Raw genomic sequence first — 17,892 nt, 5'->3', positions numbered from 1 at the left:
ACAGGACCATGTCTGAATTTCAGAACCTCTTGACACAAATCAAAAGGTGCTCACCTGTATAAGGCCTTTGGGTTGAACTGTAAACAGAGGATCCCTGGTCAGCCAAAACTGCCTGCCTCAATAAAGCCTTGGTCAAAATGTAGAAGTGAGTTTAAACCAATTTGGGAGCAGCTCACTATGTCACATGCTGCCTCCAGACATGACTGTTACAAGAAACAGCTGGCTAGTAGGTGTCTTTGTGACTAGAAAACATGACTGCCAGGGTACAGTCCCATGAAAAAACACTCTTACTTGGAGGTTTCTGTGCCTTCTGGAAGATTTGCCATTTTCCCATTTCCCAAAATCTACTGTAAGCCACCTTAATTTCAACAAGCGAGCAAACTAAAGAAAAAAAACCCCAGAACTGTCAACTGTACAGCTGCCAGCTTGTTCTTTCAGAGGTCAATGCCACCTTTTGGACCAATAAATACATCGAGACACTGCTGTTACTTGGTCTGTTCTCAGGCAGTGGTGATGGGTGATTCTCTGCAGAAAGCTGTTCTGATGTCACTGCGTGGTCACAAGCTTGACAATCATCCCGATGATCCGAGAGCCACGGGGGCACATGCACAAATCCATGCTGGGATTCTTGATTTTATCCTGCAGCAGCTGGTCCAGCTCACAGCGCAGCTCTTTCACCAGCTCGGCCACCTAACACACGTGGTCAAACACAAAGGGAAGGGTAAGGCTCAGCTCCAGCACAGCTCTGCAGCTCTCCCAGGCCAGCCCCTCCTTTTCCTCACCTGGTGAGAGGCAGCCACAAACCGTATCCAGCCGTCATCCAGGGAGATGACAAAGTCCCCCTTGAGCAGCTGCATGTGCACCTGGCCGCCCCCGAGCAGCACCAGCGGGTACACGGACACCATGCTGCAGTCCCGGATGAACACGCGGCTCGTCTTGATCTTCTCGTGGTACACCAGGTACGGGCTCTCAAAATGCCTGGTCTGGGACAGGGACACAACAGCCACGTCAGAGAGACACAGCTCTTCCTGTCTCTGCCCCACAGGCCTCCTCTGCCTCTTCTACAGCTGCAAAGAGCAGCAAATGTGCCTAAAGTGCACCTGCATCACTAACAGACCCTCTCTGACCCATAAGAGCTGCCAACAACTTTGCCAGTTATCTCTTGCTCCTTCCTGCTTCACATGTGAGAAATCAGCTAATTCTCCAGTGCTGACTCAAGCAAGGAAACAAACCAGGGTATGTCCCTGAAGTATCTGTCAACAAATCATGAATACTGAGGAGAAACCAGGGGAGCATTGCAACTGAAACTTTACTTTGCAGGTGTAGCTTAAGAAAACACAAATACGGAGGTTATTGAAGCCAATAGTTCCACCTCAGAGGCTGGAGTTTGTGCCCAAGAGGACACTCCTAACTCAGGAATGCACCATTATTTACAATCCTATCACAGGACTGTTCAATCATTAAGACTTTTTATTTTAAACATCAATAGGGATCCTCACTGTAATTTTAAATACTCAAGCAAAGGTGATTTCTTTTATAAAAAAAGAGCATGCTTTGCAGAAAAAAAGAATCCTGACCTGATAATTCACAGACGAAGGATGAATATGAACATAACCATCATTTTTAGTAACAAACTTCAGCTCTTCTGCTTTTGGTTGCATTTTGACTGCTCCTGTACTGGTCTTCTGGTATTTACCCTCTGGCTTTTTCACCTGTATGGTAAGAAAAAAGGTTATAAAAATCTGCTGCACCAGAAAACCTTTTAACTTTATGTTTTAAATTTTTCATGAACAGAAATTCTGTAGTAACATGTCAAGTCACTGGAGACAGGTATTACACTCCAGGTGCTGTCTAAGCCTGACTTCCTTTGTAACCTCAGCCTTCTAAAAAGGTGTAATTTTAAGTGGTTTCCTAATATTTGCTGCTGGCTTGTGTGTGACACTGCCATCAGCCTGCAGGAACAGCAGCAGTCCCAAGCAATACAAACTGGAGCTCTGCTCATCTTTGACAGTATAAGCAGCAATCTTTGGCAACCTAAGCCAGGCTCAAGACTGCCACACTGAGCCCAAATGAAAGCAGCCTGTGTGGATATGCTAGACAGAAGAAGGAAAAATGAAAAAGCATTCTTTTACCTGGACAACATTGGGATACAGTGCAGCACACAACATAGCTGAGATCAGCTTGATGTTCTCTGCATTCGAATTTGCCTGTGAAATCAATAGGGCAGCATTAGGGATCCTACAGTTCAGTGTGTAAAGGTAAAGCCCTGCTCCAGGAATGACTGAATTCCTGAAACTGGTTCACTTTTATAGTTGCACTCCTGTACTTTATAGAGGAGGACAAGTCACTGCTCCTGAGGCCTCAGGCTGGACCTGGGCTGTGTTTCCCCCAGCTGTGAATGGAACAAACTGGCCACCATTGTCCTGGTGCAGTTAGTGCCCAGCTGAATTGTTCTTTGACATCTGGCTACAAAGTGGCTTGCACCCAAGAGAAAGCAAGCACAAGTCGGCCAATGCACAGGAAAATCCTACAACTACCAAACCCTCATCACCCTGATCATCACACAACCCCAGGAGATCTCTGGCCCCAGTCTTTCTGAAGACATGAAAAACTGCAGCAGCATTTGGAAGCACTGATGAAATGCAGTGAATTACCTCCTCTCCTGTGGCATCCAACACACCATCGCCTCCTTGGGACCACTTCTTCTCAATATCCCTGGCTCTCAATCCCTCCTTCACAAAGCCAATGTCAGAAAGCAGCTCTGCAAACTGCCTCTTCAGACTGGCAATCTCCTACAAACAGACAGAGAGTGGTGATGGCTGCCACACCCAGTGGGACCAGTCTGCCCCAGTGGCTTATTTCCCTCACTGGGACTGCCAGACCCTGTGCCAGGCCACAAGCACTGACTTACCTGAAGAACTCTTCCTGACAGAAAGTTCTCCCTGCAGTAGTTGTAGCTTGCTTGAGAGCCCTCTTTGATACTTAAACGCCATCCCTGATTGAGAGGATGGGAGGAAGCCTTTAATAAAACATTTCCACTTGAATTTCAAACACATCCCAAAACCCTGAGAGAGGCTACTGAGTTTTAACTCACCTTATAGGCCTGGAGAAGAGCCAGGTAGTCACTGTTTCCTACTGCAAACTCCAGCTTCTTTTTGTTTGCTTCTTCCCTTTTATCCCATGGTGACACCTAGACAGGCAGTAACAGGTTAGTGTGTTCTTCCCCTCACCACTTGGACAAGCCATTCTAGAGCCACATGGCACATTCTCTTTGGTATTTTCACAGCAGCTCACAGCTCAGAATGGGAGTTTTCCCTATGGACAACAGAAAATATAAGGTATTCAAAGAAGCACTTGATTTAAAAAGCCAAAGTGACAGTGGAGACACAAACTGAGATCCAAAGTGACCTCTGCATTCACAGCTCAGACGTGTCAGCTCCATCATTATCTCTGTTTCACAATTTATTTTACCACTAATTTTCACACCGAATTCAGACAAAATGTCTGCACTTCTTAGCTAAAAATTGAAAATAATATTCAGTTTCTACTGTACATAAACACCATTCTTGCTGCTGCCACATGGTTTTGAACTTCTGCTTGTAACTGGACTGTTTTAACAAGCTCTGCATTAACACATAAAAAATGTAGGCTAAAAAGAATTAAAATACTCAAGTGTAGCATGCTGCAAGTCTCAACAGCATTTTGCTGCTGCACAAAAACACAGCCCTTGGGTTAAGAATACTTACAAAAGGTGACTTAAAGGCCAGGCTGGCTGCTATGGTCAATGCAGGATCCAGGCAGCGGAAAATGGTGCCAAACAGCATGAGTTTGCCAATCCTGACATCCACAGGCAGTGAAGCCAAGTGGTATCCCAGAGGGGTGAGCTTTTCATCCGGAGTTAGCGCTCCCAGGTCCTGCAGTCGCACCTTCGATGCCTGCAAAGACTCAGTCCTAGGGGGCTCGATCAGTCGTGATAAGACAGAGTGAAGACTCTGCTCAGAAAACATCTCCAGAATCTTAATTCTTAAGAGAGGAGGAGGGAACGTGAAAAAGAAAAAACAAAGAAAAAAAGCAGCTTAGTTCCATATACAGGATTAAAAAAGCAAGGTTTTGTAGAAACAAAGAAAAACCCAACAGAAAACATGCTTTGAAGCGCACACTCCCTAGAAGGGGGCTTGTATGGCAAAGCTGAAGTCAGGGAGCAATGTGGAACAGTGAGTCTGTAAGAACAGACTTGTATTTAGCCATGCTGTGGTTTGAAATAAAGTTTTTACTGCAAAAATATAATTTGTGCTGCTTTGTTTCCTTTCAGTACAAAGTGTGCAGCAGGGATAGGAAGGCCTCTTGCTTTAACGTTGCATGATGGTGGTGCTTGATGCAGGTTGTGGCAGGAGCTCCCTGCAGCAAAGGAACAACATCCTGCACGCAGGCTTCTTCAAGAAACACAACAGCTCACCTTAGACACAGCTGCTCCAAGGGCACTCTCTGTATTTCTGGCAGCTGTTGTTTTACAAGCTGATGGTTGTAGTGGTGGCTGCTGAAGAGATGGAAGCAGACGCCCGAGGCCACACGTCCTGCCCGCCCTTTCCTTTGCAGAGCATTGGCCTTGGACACAAAGGTGTCCTCCAGACTTTCCATTCCTTTGCCTGGGTCATACCTACAGGAGAGCAAGAGACAGGCTTGTATTCACAGAGCCACAGAATGGTTTGGGTTGGAAGGGACTGTGAAGATCATCCAATTCCAACTTCCCCCTGCAACATGCAGGGACAGTTTCCACTAGAGCAAGTTGCTCAGAGCCCTGTCCAACCTGGCCTTGAACCCTTCCAGGGATGGGGCAGCCACAGCTTCTCTGGGCAACCTGTGCCAGTGCCTCACCACAATAAAGAATTTCTTAATATCCAATCTAAACCTGCCCTCTTTCAATCTGAAGCCATTTTACCCCTTGTCCTATCACCTGCCCTTGTAAAAAGTGAGTATTCATGAGTGCACAGAGAACAGGCTGGAGGCTGAGCAGGCAGATGCTGCCGATTTCTGAATGGATACAATTCCCACCCCTGCACTTGGATCTGAGTTTAGACTGGCTTTCTCCACCTTGTAGCAGCTTTCTACAGACCAAGTTTCCTTCCAGTTTTTCCCAGCTCTTTGGAAATCTCAAGGCATAAAACAGTTTCCCAGCCTACAAAACCCAGAGGAAAGAATGCCAGTACCTTTTCTCTTTCATTTTTCCAGAGTCAATCACATAGACCACGTCATCGATGGTGACAGATGTCTCTGCAATGTTGGTAGAGATGATGATTTTGGTAACTCCTGCAGGGGGCCTGAGGAACACAGACTGCTGTTCTTCACTGGACAGTGAGGAATGAAGTGGATACACCACACACCTGCAAGGACAATAGGACAACATGTCAGGGCATCTCCAGCCTATTCCCTCTTGGGAACAATCTGCCTGCACACACTTGCGCCTCACTAGACACTGTCCAGAGTGTTATTTCTCCTTGTAACAATCCAAGGCCAAATGCAACCACAGCTGAATGTAACTCAGCAAACATTCTGATACAAATCAAGGGCTGAGATTTCAGCAGCCTGGATCATGCAGAGCACAAAATGGAAAGAAAGCACTCCTCACTACAGTCTCAGAGAACTTCAACAACTGACCTTCCTGAGCTGAGGAGGAAAAACAAAAGGAACAAGACAGTAAGACAGTAGAAAAGGAATTACCCTGACTGGAGTCAGCTCACACATTCAATAAACCTTATTTATCCCTGGACAAAGGCAGGCTTTGTGCAGGAAACGACTCTTTATTTATGGGTAAAGACTGACACTTTTGGAGCTTTTCTGCCTTACCTCTTGCTGTGCCTGTTATTAAAAAGAGCATTAGACTGAAGCTGTTCATAAAGCATCTTGATTTCTGCTAGGCCAGGCAAAAATATCAACACAGCACCTAAATATGTAGATTAAAAAAAAAAAATTAAAACATCACTCAACAGAAAGGACAGCACAATATTTTATTAATGTGCAATTATTGTACCAAAAAAAGCACACAGGCTGTAACAGTCCTTCACAGAAGACTTTCCAAAGTAGACAATTTCTCACCTTCCCTTTCCCATGCATATCACAAGCTTTGTAAGTCAACCAGAAATTTGTTTTTTCAAACATAGTCAGAAACTCTGCATGCAAATCATTAGTTTTGGGCTGTCAAAGAAGCTTCCAAGAATCTTCTTTCATTTATCTCCCAAGGACAATGAAATTACCTGGGGGGTATGAATGTCTGCCAGCAACTATCCATTCCAGCAAGGCTTCAATTAATTCCAGATTAACTTTGTCCAAGTCCATGACAGACATTGTTTTCAACACTGCCTTGCTAACCCCTGGGAAAAGAGAAATAAAACACACAGTAAATCCATGTCTTGTAAAAAACATCTGTGGATGTATGGAACCAGTGTGGCTGCACAACCAGTCACAGCTTAGTTTAAAGAGCACCTGGCTTAGACCTGAAGAGGGCAGATCCATGCTGTGCCTCAAGCAAAGCTGCTCCAGCAAGAACAGATACAGAGAGGAAAGTGGACCTAACAAGGCCTCTGAAAAGCGATGGAAAGAGACAGTAGCTGAAAATTGTCCATTTTCAGATGCTAAGAACTGGTTTCAGCCAAAGTGTTTGCTGTAGTTTAACAGAACAATGGGTTCTCTTTATTTTTTTTTTTAAACTGGCAGGAAGTTTCTCATCTAGAACTTCACAAGTGCAAAACTCTGAATTACAGACAAGCATTCAGCTTACAGCAGTATGTGCTAATATCCCATGTTCTCTGTGTGCCAATTTACAGAATTTAAGAAGGAGCTCACCTTTATATCGTGTAAGGAGCTGCTTCAGAGTTAATTTCTGGTCTGGGTCTGAATCTCTGACCACAGTGTCAGTGGTTTCCAGAAGGCCAGCACGTCTCAGGTCCTCCTCTACTTCTTCAAATGCAGTTCTCTTGTGTCTCCCATTCTGTTCTTGCTTCACCTTCCGCCTGTAGGGACTGCTGTCCTCTAAAACATACCTGGACAGCAGAAGAACATTTGGTGGTGTGGAAAGAAGCCCAACAGTCTCCTTCTAATAATTAACCACAGAGATAGGCTATCAAAAATATTTTTTTGTAAGTCTGAGAGGAACTTTGTATAAACCATTGATAATATGAAGGTCAATGTGCTTTAGAGCTCCAAGAGTGCAGGTGATGGGGGAGATCTGAGAGGATTTACTTTTTAAATACATGCACAGAACTACTGCAGTCTCAAGGTCAAAACTGCAACCTCAACCTCACCACCCAAATACATCTGAGAATATATCATTTCACACCTTGTCATTGCAATCACATCTTCCAGAAAAAACTGGTCCACAGGAAACGTTCGACCTGCAAGGAAACACGAGAATAAATCTATCTACACATGCCACAACAGCATGGAGAAAAGAGGAAAAAGACCAACGATTATTGTAATTTCATACAGGTTATTATGACACACACTGGCTTCACAGCTCTCATCTACACTGCACTCTTCAACACAATTTCTGCTAGGACAAACAGTGGGTGTCTTCCAAGCATGGAGTGTTCAAGGTTAGGATGGGGCTTTGAGCAGGGGGTGAAATTAGATGACCTCTAAGGTCCCTTCCATCCCAAACCAATCTAGGATTCTATGGTAAATGCACAATGCACTCACACAGGCAGAGAAGGGCTGATACACTCATGGGAACACATCCATGTTCCTCTCCTGCTCCATGGCGTAACTCAGCAATTTAAAAGGCACATTTGGCTAAACATGTACACATCCAGCTGGATCCTCTCACTGATCCTTTTCTCACAAGGATACAGGAGAGTCTTCAGCTGTGATGAAACTAACCCAGGGAACCATGTCATGTATACCATATAATGATTGCCTTCTGAGGAGGAAAATTCTGCTGGTATACAGACAGCACAAAAAATCAGCATTTCCAAGTCCTTTCTCTCCTAAATCTCATTAGTCTCTTCCTCTGAGTCCTCAGAATCGTATTTCTTGTACACATCCTCATCTTGAATTGAGAAACACTTTGCAAGAAGAAATATTGAAAACAATTCTCAGAAACAATGAATGGTAATAAAAATGAATGGTTTTCACCTGGTATGTTAATGATTGGACAGGAGTGGAAGTACTGAGAGAAAAGCTCTGCATTCAGGGTGGCACTCATCAGTATAATGCGCAGGTCTGGCCTCTGAGCCATTATATCCTTCAAAACCAGCAGCAGGAAGTCACTGAAGAAAACAAGCAAAAGAACATTTGAATGTCTTCAGTGTTAACTTTCAGAGTCTCTGTTTTTCTCCCCATTCTGTCCACCCTCCTGGTGTCCTCCAGTAACACAGCAACACCATCACAGAAGCATGAGCTTCTCAGAATGGCCTAAGGGAAGGCAATCTGCAAATCTGATTATTTTCTGGTTGTCCCTTACTGGAGTGTCAGGATTACTTAGCAAAACCATTTAAACAACAAAAAGTTTTACAAATTACTTATATTAATGACAACGCAAGAATGTTAGATAAGAAATTAAAGTAACAGATGATTCCTTTTTGCTCCTCCTCTTCACTGGAAGAGTTACTCAAACTTACCCCCTCTTCCCTGCTCACTGTACTTTTCCCTATACATTTACAACTTTTGTGGCATGACTAAAAGACGGGCCTGAAGTGATTTTAAATGAGAAGGAAGAGGAATCCTTGAGAGACACAAGCCTTTTTAAAAGGCTAAAACACCACCTGAGCTGCAGAATATTGGGTAACAGATAAAGCCTCCTGGAAACCCACTGCACTGCAGTGTTTGACTCACCACTTAATTTACAGGGATACTGACAGACATTATCTTTTGTCTGTCATCAGGAGGTAAGTAGGGTAAAACTGCAGGAGGCTAGAGCAGGATAGGATGAGACTGCCTAGAACCAGTAAAATCTACAGACTGGAAGGAAATGTGAGCACTTGTCCCTTGCTCTGCTGAAGCCTGCACCAGGAGAAAAAATTCCCCAGAAGGCATGTGAAGAATTATAGTATTTGATAAAAGCTGAAACAAGGGAAGTGTAAGAAGCAAACAGCTCTGGTTAAAAAGTTACTTAACGCTCCAGCCCCATCCAAAACCTCTTTGCAACACCGCTGCAATGTGAGGGCACACTGGAGGCACAGCAATTTATGAGAGATGTGCTTTCTCACAAGCTGCTGCAGCACAATTTCCTACTGCCCAAAGACAAGAACCTAAACCCAGACTCCTTCCACCATCCCATCTTACTGCCACAGGATCAGTTACTTGCACCTCAGCCACCTTTATCTTTCTGACTACGTTTCTTCATTTTGCTTACAGGGTAGGAAATTATTTACCTTTCTTCTGTTCTTTCGTGAACTTCATCAACAATAACATGAGTGACTCCCTGCAAAGTCAGATCTCCTTCCAGCCTTCTCAGCAGCACACCAGTGGTGCAGTACAAGAGCCTGGTAGCTGAGGACTTGAAGGGGAAGACAAAGCATTCAGTTTACTCTGGGCAAGTTAACATAGTGCAAAGAGAATATGTGCTGCTGTAAAGCATTTGGTTTCAGCTCAGTGCCAGGTTTGACAGAGAGGGACCAAGCAAGCCCTGCTGGAGATGGGCTGTTGGACTTTAATTTCTTGTCTGAAACTGAGAACACCTGCTTCTTACCAAGGGGCATTGCTAAATATCAAAAAATCTGTATTGCTTTTCCTGTGGATATTGTTTTCTGACAAACAACTCAGATCTCTCTTCCCAGAAAGATTTGGTGAGTCTCTTTTTTAGCATACTTCTTGGAAAAAGCAATCAGCTGCAACACAGACAAAAGTTCACTTCCAACACAGCAGTTTGGATTCAAGCCCCCATTTCTGTCTGACTGTAGCTGTACCCTTCAGTCTCCACTTGGGAGACACATGGGAATGGCAACAGGCAGAAAAGCAGCCAGTAGCCTTCCAAAGGACAGCAGGATTACTCACACTCTCAAACCCCTTCACCTTGGTCAACAGAAAGCAAACCCACAAGACACAACACTGCACTCCCATTCTGCAAAGTCAACTGTGCAACTTGAGATGAAATAAAATATAGAACGTGGTTCGTAATATTTTATAAAATACAGATTATACACACTTGCTTATCACACTGCATGGCAGGTAGAGGGCAGGGATTCTGTACACTAGAGAAGCACTAAGCAGATTTTAACAGGAGTAAATGAAAACCAGCAAGCAATGCATATGTACCTTTACACTTTCCAGACGGATCTGATATCCAACAGTGAGTCCAATCCTTTCTGTTCTCTCCTTGGCTACACGTTCAGCCACAGAAATGGCAGAGATCCTGCGAGGCTGAGTGCAGACGATGTTTGCAACTCTGCTTGGAGACCCTTGCAATGAAGCATCCAAGATAAACTGAGGAATCTGAGTGGTTTTCCCACATCTGCGCAACAAAATCAGGAATTAATTAAAAACCCCACAAATCCAACATCTTCCAGCCACATAAATTGACTGCATTCCACTGGAAATTTGTTTCATTAGTGTGATCCTTCACATGAAGTTCACCTAGGACTGCTGTTACTGGTCACAGATGAGCCACCACCCCAACCTTTCCAGAACATGGATCATATTTCACATTTGTCTGTGTATACTTTGATACATAAAGTCTGTACGTGCAATCACACTCTTACCCTGTCATGCCACTCACAACAAGAACTTGGTGACTCTCAAGCAAACCCAGAATGTTTTCTCTCTCTTGCCATGCAGGGAGCTTCTGTCTTTCGTACAGCATGGACTGGAAGTGCCTGGAAGACTGATGCACAGAAACAGACAGCACAGCAGTAAGAACACCACTGGGATGGAACAGAACCATCTGAAACAACAGCTTGTCTCTTAAATACTTATTTCTCTGAAGTAAGCAAGAAAAAAGATACTACACTGTGCACATTGTACCTTTCTCTGCCTAAACTGTGCGCAGATTTTAACATTTTCGTTATACAGAGACTTCGCCTGCACATCATACTTTTTGGAAAGCTTCTTCTTCAAGTTCACATAACTCTCATTCTCCACAACAACTTGTTCAGGCTCTTCATCCTCCTCCTCCACTTCTGCCACCACCTCTTCTTCCTGAGGCTCGGACACTGTTGAGGCTTGAGACAGAGAGTGTAAAGTTTTCTTATTAGTAAGGAACGGGCAATGCAGGAAAGAGAGACGTGGTCCAGCAGCAATCCCAACAAAGAACCTTGTCAGACTGGGCCTGAGGGTCTGCAGGACTGTTTCTGAGATGCACTTAGCTCAATGCTACCAGCAAACCTGCCCTCACCTCACCAAACCAACCACAGCTTCTCCAGCCCCATCCCACTTGTCCCTACCCCTGCACTGTGGTCTGGGTGGCCACACAGTGAGCCAGGATGGTTAAGTGGTTTGCCTTCCTGAATGTTTTCCATGTGCCTCAGCTCAACTCTCCAATATACCACACGACCACTTCTATGCAGCACAAAACTTTGATGGTAGCACCAGCTTAAAAGTTAGTGTAGTTTTAATTGTTAAGTCACTGCCAAGTACTTTTAAACCAAAGCTGAAACTGGAGGTACTTTGGTGCCTCTGCCTGTCAACTGAAGCAGGATTTGCTCAGACTGTCAGCCAGCCCTTGAAAGTTTTAAGGCTACTTTCATCTAAATATGGTATTTTATAGCATAAGGAATATTTTATAACTCAAGAAAATTATTTGGAATCTCAGTTTCTGGAACAAAGCTGTCTTTCTGCAGAGCTGTTAAAAGAATGGAATACTTTGTCTTACTGTAGCAAAAACACAATTTGTCACATATTTACATGCTCTACAGCTCAATGCAGTTGTTCTTGAAAACTGTCCTGAAAAAAGCTTGCCTTAGATAAAAGTAGTTTTGGAACTGAGAGCTCGAAAGTCACCTTGCCACAAGTGATGCAGCCTCAGCTCTCTCCCTGTGAAATCAACTTGTCTGCACCAGCATAAATAAAAAGGGATGATACCTTGAACAACATTCTATAACCACTTGTCACATTTGCTTAGCCTTAAATCCACCTTTTTAAGTTAATTTTGAGGAGCTGTTGGTAATTTAAAGTAATCTAAAAAAAGAGGTTTCTGAATTGATGAGTAGCAGATGCAGCAGAGCCTGCAAATAACCTTCCCTGTTCCCTTCCAAGCACACTTCTCTGGTCCATTCTGGTGAGCTCACATCTCTCAATGCTTTCATTGATTGTGTGGCAATGGGCATCACTTACTCTGCCAAACCAAACTCTGTGCTCCTTGAACTCAGTTCTGGCCAGCACAAAACCTCTCTGCTGCAGCTTGATTAGAGAAGGAACTTCCTGAGGCACAGACAGATCATGGATCGGGCTCACCATGACTTTAATCTCCAGAAACAAATTTGGAATAGATGGCTGAACTGGGGGCTCTGCCTTGTCTCTCTCTCTTTTTCTTTTAAATCTGACTGTTCTTAGCCCAGAAACCATAAAGGAGATTTGGTGTACCTTCAGGTTGTTGATTTGAAGCAGGTGCACTCTCTGTCTGTGGCTTTACCGGAGGTGCTGCCGGCAGGCACACAGGAGGAACACTGAACTTGTGCTGAGTATTGCTCAGTAACTCACTGACCTCGTGTTCATCTTCCAAGCAAGTCACCAAGGTGTACACCACTGGCTCATGAGACTCTGCAGCTGCCAAGGCCTTTCCAAAGAGGAATTCAGCAATGTGCAGACGACAAGCAAGAGGCAGGCTCTCATCAGTGGAGTAAAATGCCACAAGAGGTGCCTGAAGAGGATACTTGTTTTCGTCAGGAAATCTTACTTCAAGTTCATATATGGGACCATCACTGTGTCTGAGATGAGCATCATCTACAGAGTTCTTGGATGCGTTTAGTGGATGGTCTGGAGGGAATTCATGTCTAAATCTGCATTTTGAACCAAACCTGCAGCCTCCTTGGAGATAAAATTTACATATTTCCTTTGAAGTCTGTTTTGCTGTGTCCCTTGTACCTTTTTGTTTAGATTTGCTGAGCCTGTGTGCTAGGTAGTCCAATTCCAAACTAAAAGTCCAAACACGATTTTTAATCCTTTCTACAAATTTTTCTCCATAGATTGACCGGAGGACAAAAGCTTCTTCTTGCCTCTGTTCTAAACATTCCTCCTGACTGGCTTCAGCAGCTGCTGCAGAAACCTGCATCTTCTCTCCATACCTTTCAGAGAAGCACTGCAACAGCAAATACTCCAATGATGCCCCAATATTACCATTGCAGGATCTGAGCACTGCCCTGCAACGCTCACAGTCAAAACCATACCTGCACCAAAACAGAGAACACAGGGCAACAACTGAGTGAGAGGTTCATATGAAGCAAAATAATCACAGATCTGCTTGATTAGGCTCACAGTAAGGGAGCGTGTATGGCACTGCCTCACATCTCAGAATGTAGCATGTAATAGTTACAGGGTTAGATTTCCCCACTCAACTACAGAAATTAAACTCTTCAGAAAAAGCTGTCACATATAAAATGCTCCCAAACAAAGCAAAAGTATTGAATAAATATTCACATCTGAGTAAAATGGATGAAGAACACTTATGAGGTTTTGAAATATTACCTACTTGGGAGAAACATACATATAGCAGCAATGCTCCCTGAGCTTTCCTAATATCTGTTTCACTGTATAAAAGAAAGAATGGAAAACCTCACTGGAAAAGACTGGAGAGATTTATTTTCATAAAATCATTATTTTAAATTCACCTAGTTGAGGATTAAATTTGTAGGAGATACCAGCTCGTCAATTCTGAACACAGAACCTCCCCAGGGTCAAGAGGAAGTCCAGGCCCTGAGGGCTTACAGAGTATCAAGACCAGTGATCTACCTCTTCAGGATACAAATTATTCACTAAAATCACCTGGAGAGTTTGTGCACAGCAAATGAAGACACTTCACTGTCTACAATTCCATGCTCAGCTGGCTCAGCAGACAACCTTGGCACTACATCAGAAGATTCCTGTTCCGTTGACCAGCACTGTTCATCATCGAGGTAATCAGGCTCATCATCATCTTCTCCAGCTACACTGATAAATAGAGTTATCAAGTTAAAATGAAACAAAATTAAACTGTTGAGTAGGCATAAAACTCTGCCTTTGGCATTTTAAATCCTTCATTTAAAAGGAAGACTTGGCTGTCCCTTCCCCAGAGTTAATATTGTAGAAGAACAAAGCAGAGTCAAAACCATAGGATTTGAGATATAATTTAAAGTTAAGGGAAAAAATACTGTTCCCATTTATAACAGTATGCCTGCTAAAGCATGCTCATCTAGAAGAGCTGGAGTAGTGCCTCCATTTAAACTAACTCTGATTCAGGAGCCAGCTCCTGCCCTTGCAGCTCTTGAAGAAGTTCTTTCACTCTTCTCTGATTCTCTGATGTCATGTGTATGGTCTGCAGAGGCATTCTTGCTTCAGCTCTCTGTTTCATTTGCCCTCCTCTTCTGGCAGAGGCACTTGATCTAAAAATTAAAACAGGATATAGCCATGAGTTATTTGCCTGGCTCAAATGATCTTGATTGAATTGGGATGTTAAGGCCCAAATTTGTAATTCAAAACAGGAAAATCAAAATAAGAGAAATCCATCAACTACAGATTATTCAGCTGGATTTACTCTTATGTGACCAGGATTTGTGTGTCTTTATCTGCACACACTATGCATATATGTATTGCATCCTATGTCAAATCCAGAATTATTTACTAAACACTTTGCTAGGTAAAGCTGTCCTCAGACCACAATACAACCACATATTCCTAAGCTAGATGGGGCAGAACACACACAGGATACTAAATTAATTCTAAACTGCTCATTTTCCATGCCCCAGCTTCTGTTTTGTAATACACAAAAATTAATATCCTGCGTTTGTGTGTTCTGACCAAAAGTGTCCTGAAATTGCTTTATGACCAAAGAAGATAATCAGAGGTTCTAATCTTTAAAAAATAAAACACTTTCCTACATATAAAATGTATAAAACATTAATCAAAAAAGATATGTAAAAACTGCTTCATACTGAAACACCTTCATCACCCTTTCACTCTTCTCTATATTCAAACACGTCCAAAAACCAGCCCCAAATGTCTACAATCCAACAAATGCCAACATCCAAAAGAGTATCCCAAATGCCCCAGAGTACCCCAAACATCTCTATGCCAATCCCCCCCAAATTAACAGAAATACCTGGATTCTAGCCTTGGTTCCTCAAAGAGACAAAAATCATCTCCATCGTCCCAAATTTTGGTCGAACATTTCCTATTTCCACCAAGTTGAGGCTTATTTGAATGGCCACTGCTGCCTCCTCGTCTTCCACTGCCTCCTCTCCCTCTTCCTCCTCCTCTGTTGGGTTTTCCTCTTTTCCTCCCTAACCAACTCATGTTCTCCTGCTGAAGAAGGAGAAAAAATAGCCCTCAGTTGTGAAGGTGATTAAGCACATTGTGTATGTCTGAGCACACATTATTTGTTTTTCTGTGTGACAAGAGAAGTCACCCTCTCAAACCAGTGTTGATTATCTGCATGTTGGTGCATCTGTATGCACCTGCAACAAAGAATATTCTTCTAGAACATTGTTTAGTAAGTTCTGTGGCTTGAGAAAATATAAGTAATATTCCTGAGCCAAAAGTTGCAAGTTTGACAAAACTCTGGCTTTTCATGACCCTACCAGCAGTGCTGCTTAACCTGGGGGCCCCAGTTCTGCCACTCTGATGGAATTTTCTTGAACATGAAAGCCCACAGGACAAACCTTCAAGGGAAATTTCACAGAAGAGGGCAGCCTCTGCCCTGTTGCTTTTTAACTCAGCAGCTTGCAGGGCTGAGAGTAAAAGGTGGAAAGGGAGCTGAAGCTACAATGCTTTTTCACATTATCTTACAGTGATGCCTTTTCCTGGTATTAAAAATTAAGAGCCAGACACAGTTAAGAGAAAAAGGGTTTTTACTTCAGTATTTAGTAAGGATCCTTATGGTGCACCACTTCATCAAGGTGGAATGCATCAAAATGCACCCACATGATATATCGCGTATGCCATTTTATAGACCTTGCAAATTAGCATATCTAACAAAGATTCCTCAATGAGAGGCTTGAATGAATAGCGTGATATCACCCCATCCTGAGGAATTCCCCCCTGGATGGGCCTAATCTTAGTTTACAGGATGTGTTCTAGAAAGGACCTTGGTTTCTCAGGATAGCGTAGGGCTTTCTGGCCCCCAACTGCGAGGCCTCCAGGATGTTTGGTCTTCTGGCTTAACAGAATATTAGAACTATGCTAAGTTATTGGACTTAAGGAATTACAAGTATGCATGCTAAGAGGGCTGAGGATTCATAAAAGCTATATAAAAAGCATATATATAAGGTATATAAAAGAAAAAGCAAAAAATCATCATGGCATCAACATTAAGCTCCCTTCTGCAGGGAGCTGCCCAGGCTGCTGAGCGCTCTGTGGAGCCTGCTGAGGGGAGTGACTGGACTTGTGCTGGGAAACAGAAGGCCACCTCTCCTTCTCACAGCAGGATCTTTCCCAGTGCTGACAGGAGCCCATTAGGACTGAGCAGTTGTCAGGGAACAGAATGGCCCAACATTAACACATCCTCCTACTGCACCTCCTGCTAATGGGAAGCTATTGCAGGGACAGGTCAGCAGCTGTGGGCAGTCCACAGCTTATCCCCTGGATCTCTGCACTGGCACCTCCACAGCCAGGACAAGAACTGATGTGGCCGTGCACAAGTAACAGCCCAAGCAAGGGCTTGGAAAGAAGTTCCCCTTTTTGTGGCCGCTCTCCCCACTGGAGCTCCACCGGGGCTGGACAGGAGCTCACAGCCAAGCTGACCCCGCTCGGGGCAGACTGAGGGAGGGAGGAAGGCGAGCATGGCAGGCGCCCCCGAGGCCGCTGTCACACAGGGTTACGTCTCCTTCCTCTCATTTCAGAGCACAGAGCCCCGGGCACGGAGCAGCTCCGCCGGCTTCTCCCGCACTTGCCCACGGCACCCTCCCCGCACACCTTCCACGGGTGTCTGGGACCCTTAATCCTCTCCCTGCCCGCCCACCTCCCCTCAGCGCCCCTCGCAGAGCCCCCGCGCACCCCCCTCCTCTCCGCGGAACCGTGATGCCCTCCGGGGGCTCCACCACCCCTTTTCCCCAGCGTTCCCACCTCTCTGCCCGGTACCTCCCGGACTCCCCAACCCGGATCCGCGGCGTTTCCCTTCCGGGCCACGGCACCTCCGCCCGCCCCGCCCCACCCCGGTCCGCCCCGCCCCGCTCCCCTCACGCAGCGCCCGGCGCTGAGAATTACGTGTGGCTGTAAGCTGCTGTGCGTTTGAATATCTGTATGTGTGTGGCTGTAAGAGTGACACCGGGTGTCTGTTTCTCAACAGGCATGCTGGTTTTTAAAGTATCTCTCGTATTCCCAAGTGAAGACAATGACGATGGTTGAAAATCTTGTCGGTGCTTGCTACACCAACCCACAAGTTACTGAGGGAGCTGGGAGGGCTCGGCCTGGAGAAAAGGAGGCGGAGGGGGATTTTACAGCTACAACTCCCCGACAGGAGTAGCCAGGTGGGGGTCAGCCTCTTCTCCCAGGTTACAAGTGACAGGACGAGAGCAAACGTCCTCAAGTTGTGCCAGGGAAAGTTTAGATTGGATATTAGGAAACGTGTTCATGGAAAGAGTGGCCAGGCATTGGGACAGGCAGTCCAGGGAATCACCATCCTTGGAAGTGTTAAGAAAACCCTGATGCGTAGCACTTGGGGACATGGGTTGTTTGTGGGCTTGACAGTGTTGGGTTAATGACTGAACTCAGTGATCTTGGAGGTCTTCCCCAACCTTCACTACTGGGTGTCAGTCAAAACTGAATGTGTGTGAT

General features: G+C 44.6%; 1 protein-coding gene across 2 annotated transcripts; it reads right to left on the bottom strand.

Annotated features, from left to right (window-relative positions):
- Window positions 1-408: 408 nt before the first annotated feature.
- On the bottom strand, window positions 409-17,250 carry DHX57 (DExH-box helicase 57). 2 transcript variants are annotated; one of them, XM_048296729.1, is made up of 24 exons: window positions 17,182-17,250; window positions 15,221-15,423; window positions 14,352-14,504; window positions 13,909-14,073; window positions 12,511-13,313; window positions 10,954-11,150; window positions 10,692-10,813; window positions 10,249-10,444; window positions 9,366-9,490; window positions 8,128-8,261; window positions 7,334-7,388; window positions 6,841-7,037; window positions 6,252-6,368; window positions 5,845-5,941; window positions 5,208-5,381; window positions 4,457-4,657; window positions 3,747-4,023; window positions 3,095-3,190; window positions 2,912-2,995; window positions 2,655-2,792; window positions 2,133-2,207; window positions 1,578-1,712; window positions 783-983; window positions 409-690 (listed from the first exon to the last, which is right to left on the bottom strand). In XM_048296729.1, the coding sequence occupies exons 2-24, from the start codon at window positions 15,412-15,414 to the stop codon at window positions 547-549; spliced, it is 4,080 nt and encodes a 1,359-aa protein (XP_048152686.1). In that variant the 5' UTR covers window positions 15,415-15,423; window positions 17,182-17,250; the 3' UTR covers window positions 409-546. The 2 variants fall into 2 exon arrangements, with proteins under 2 accessions (XP_048152686.1, XP_048152687.1); XM_048296730.1 differs by having other exon boundaries at window positions 15,221-15,420; window positions 17,182-17,234.
- Between the last annotated feature and the right edge of the window lie 642 nt (window positions 17,251-17,892).

The sequence above is a fragment of the Corvus hawaiiensis genome, chromosome 3 (assembly GCF_020740725.1).
Source record: "Corvus hawaiiensis isolate bCorHaw1 chromosome 3, bCorHaw1.pri.cur, whole genome shotgun sequence".
Classification (NCBI taxonomy): Eukaryota; Metazoa; Chordata; class Aves; order Passeriformes; family Corvidae; genus Corvus; species Corvus hawaiiensis.
This window is presented reverse-complemented; position numbering and strand designations above follow the sequence as displayed.

Coding starts and splice junctions, on each gene's coding strand:
- DHX57 (XM_048296729.1), bottom strand. CDS start 15,414: ATGAGTTGGTTAGGGAGGAAAAGAGGAAAACCCAACAGAGGAGGAGGA. Junction 11,151..12,510: donor TTCAAATCAACAACCTGAAG/GTACACCAAATC, acceptor CTCTGTCTCAAG/CCTCAACAGTGTCCGAGCCT. Junction 7,038..7,333: donor GATGTGATTGCAATGACAAG/GTGTGAAATGAT, acceptor TCTGCTGTCCAG/GTATGTTTTAGAGGACAGCA.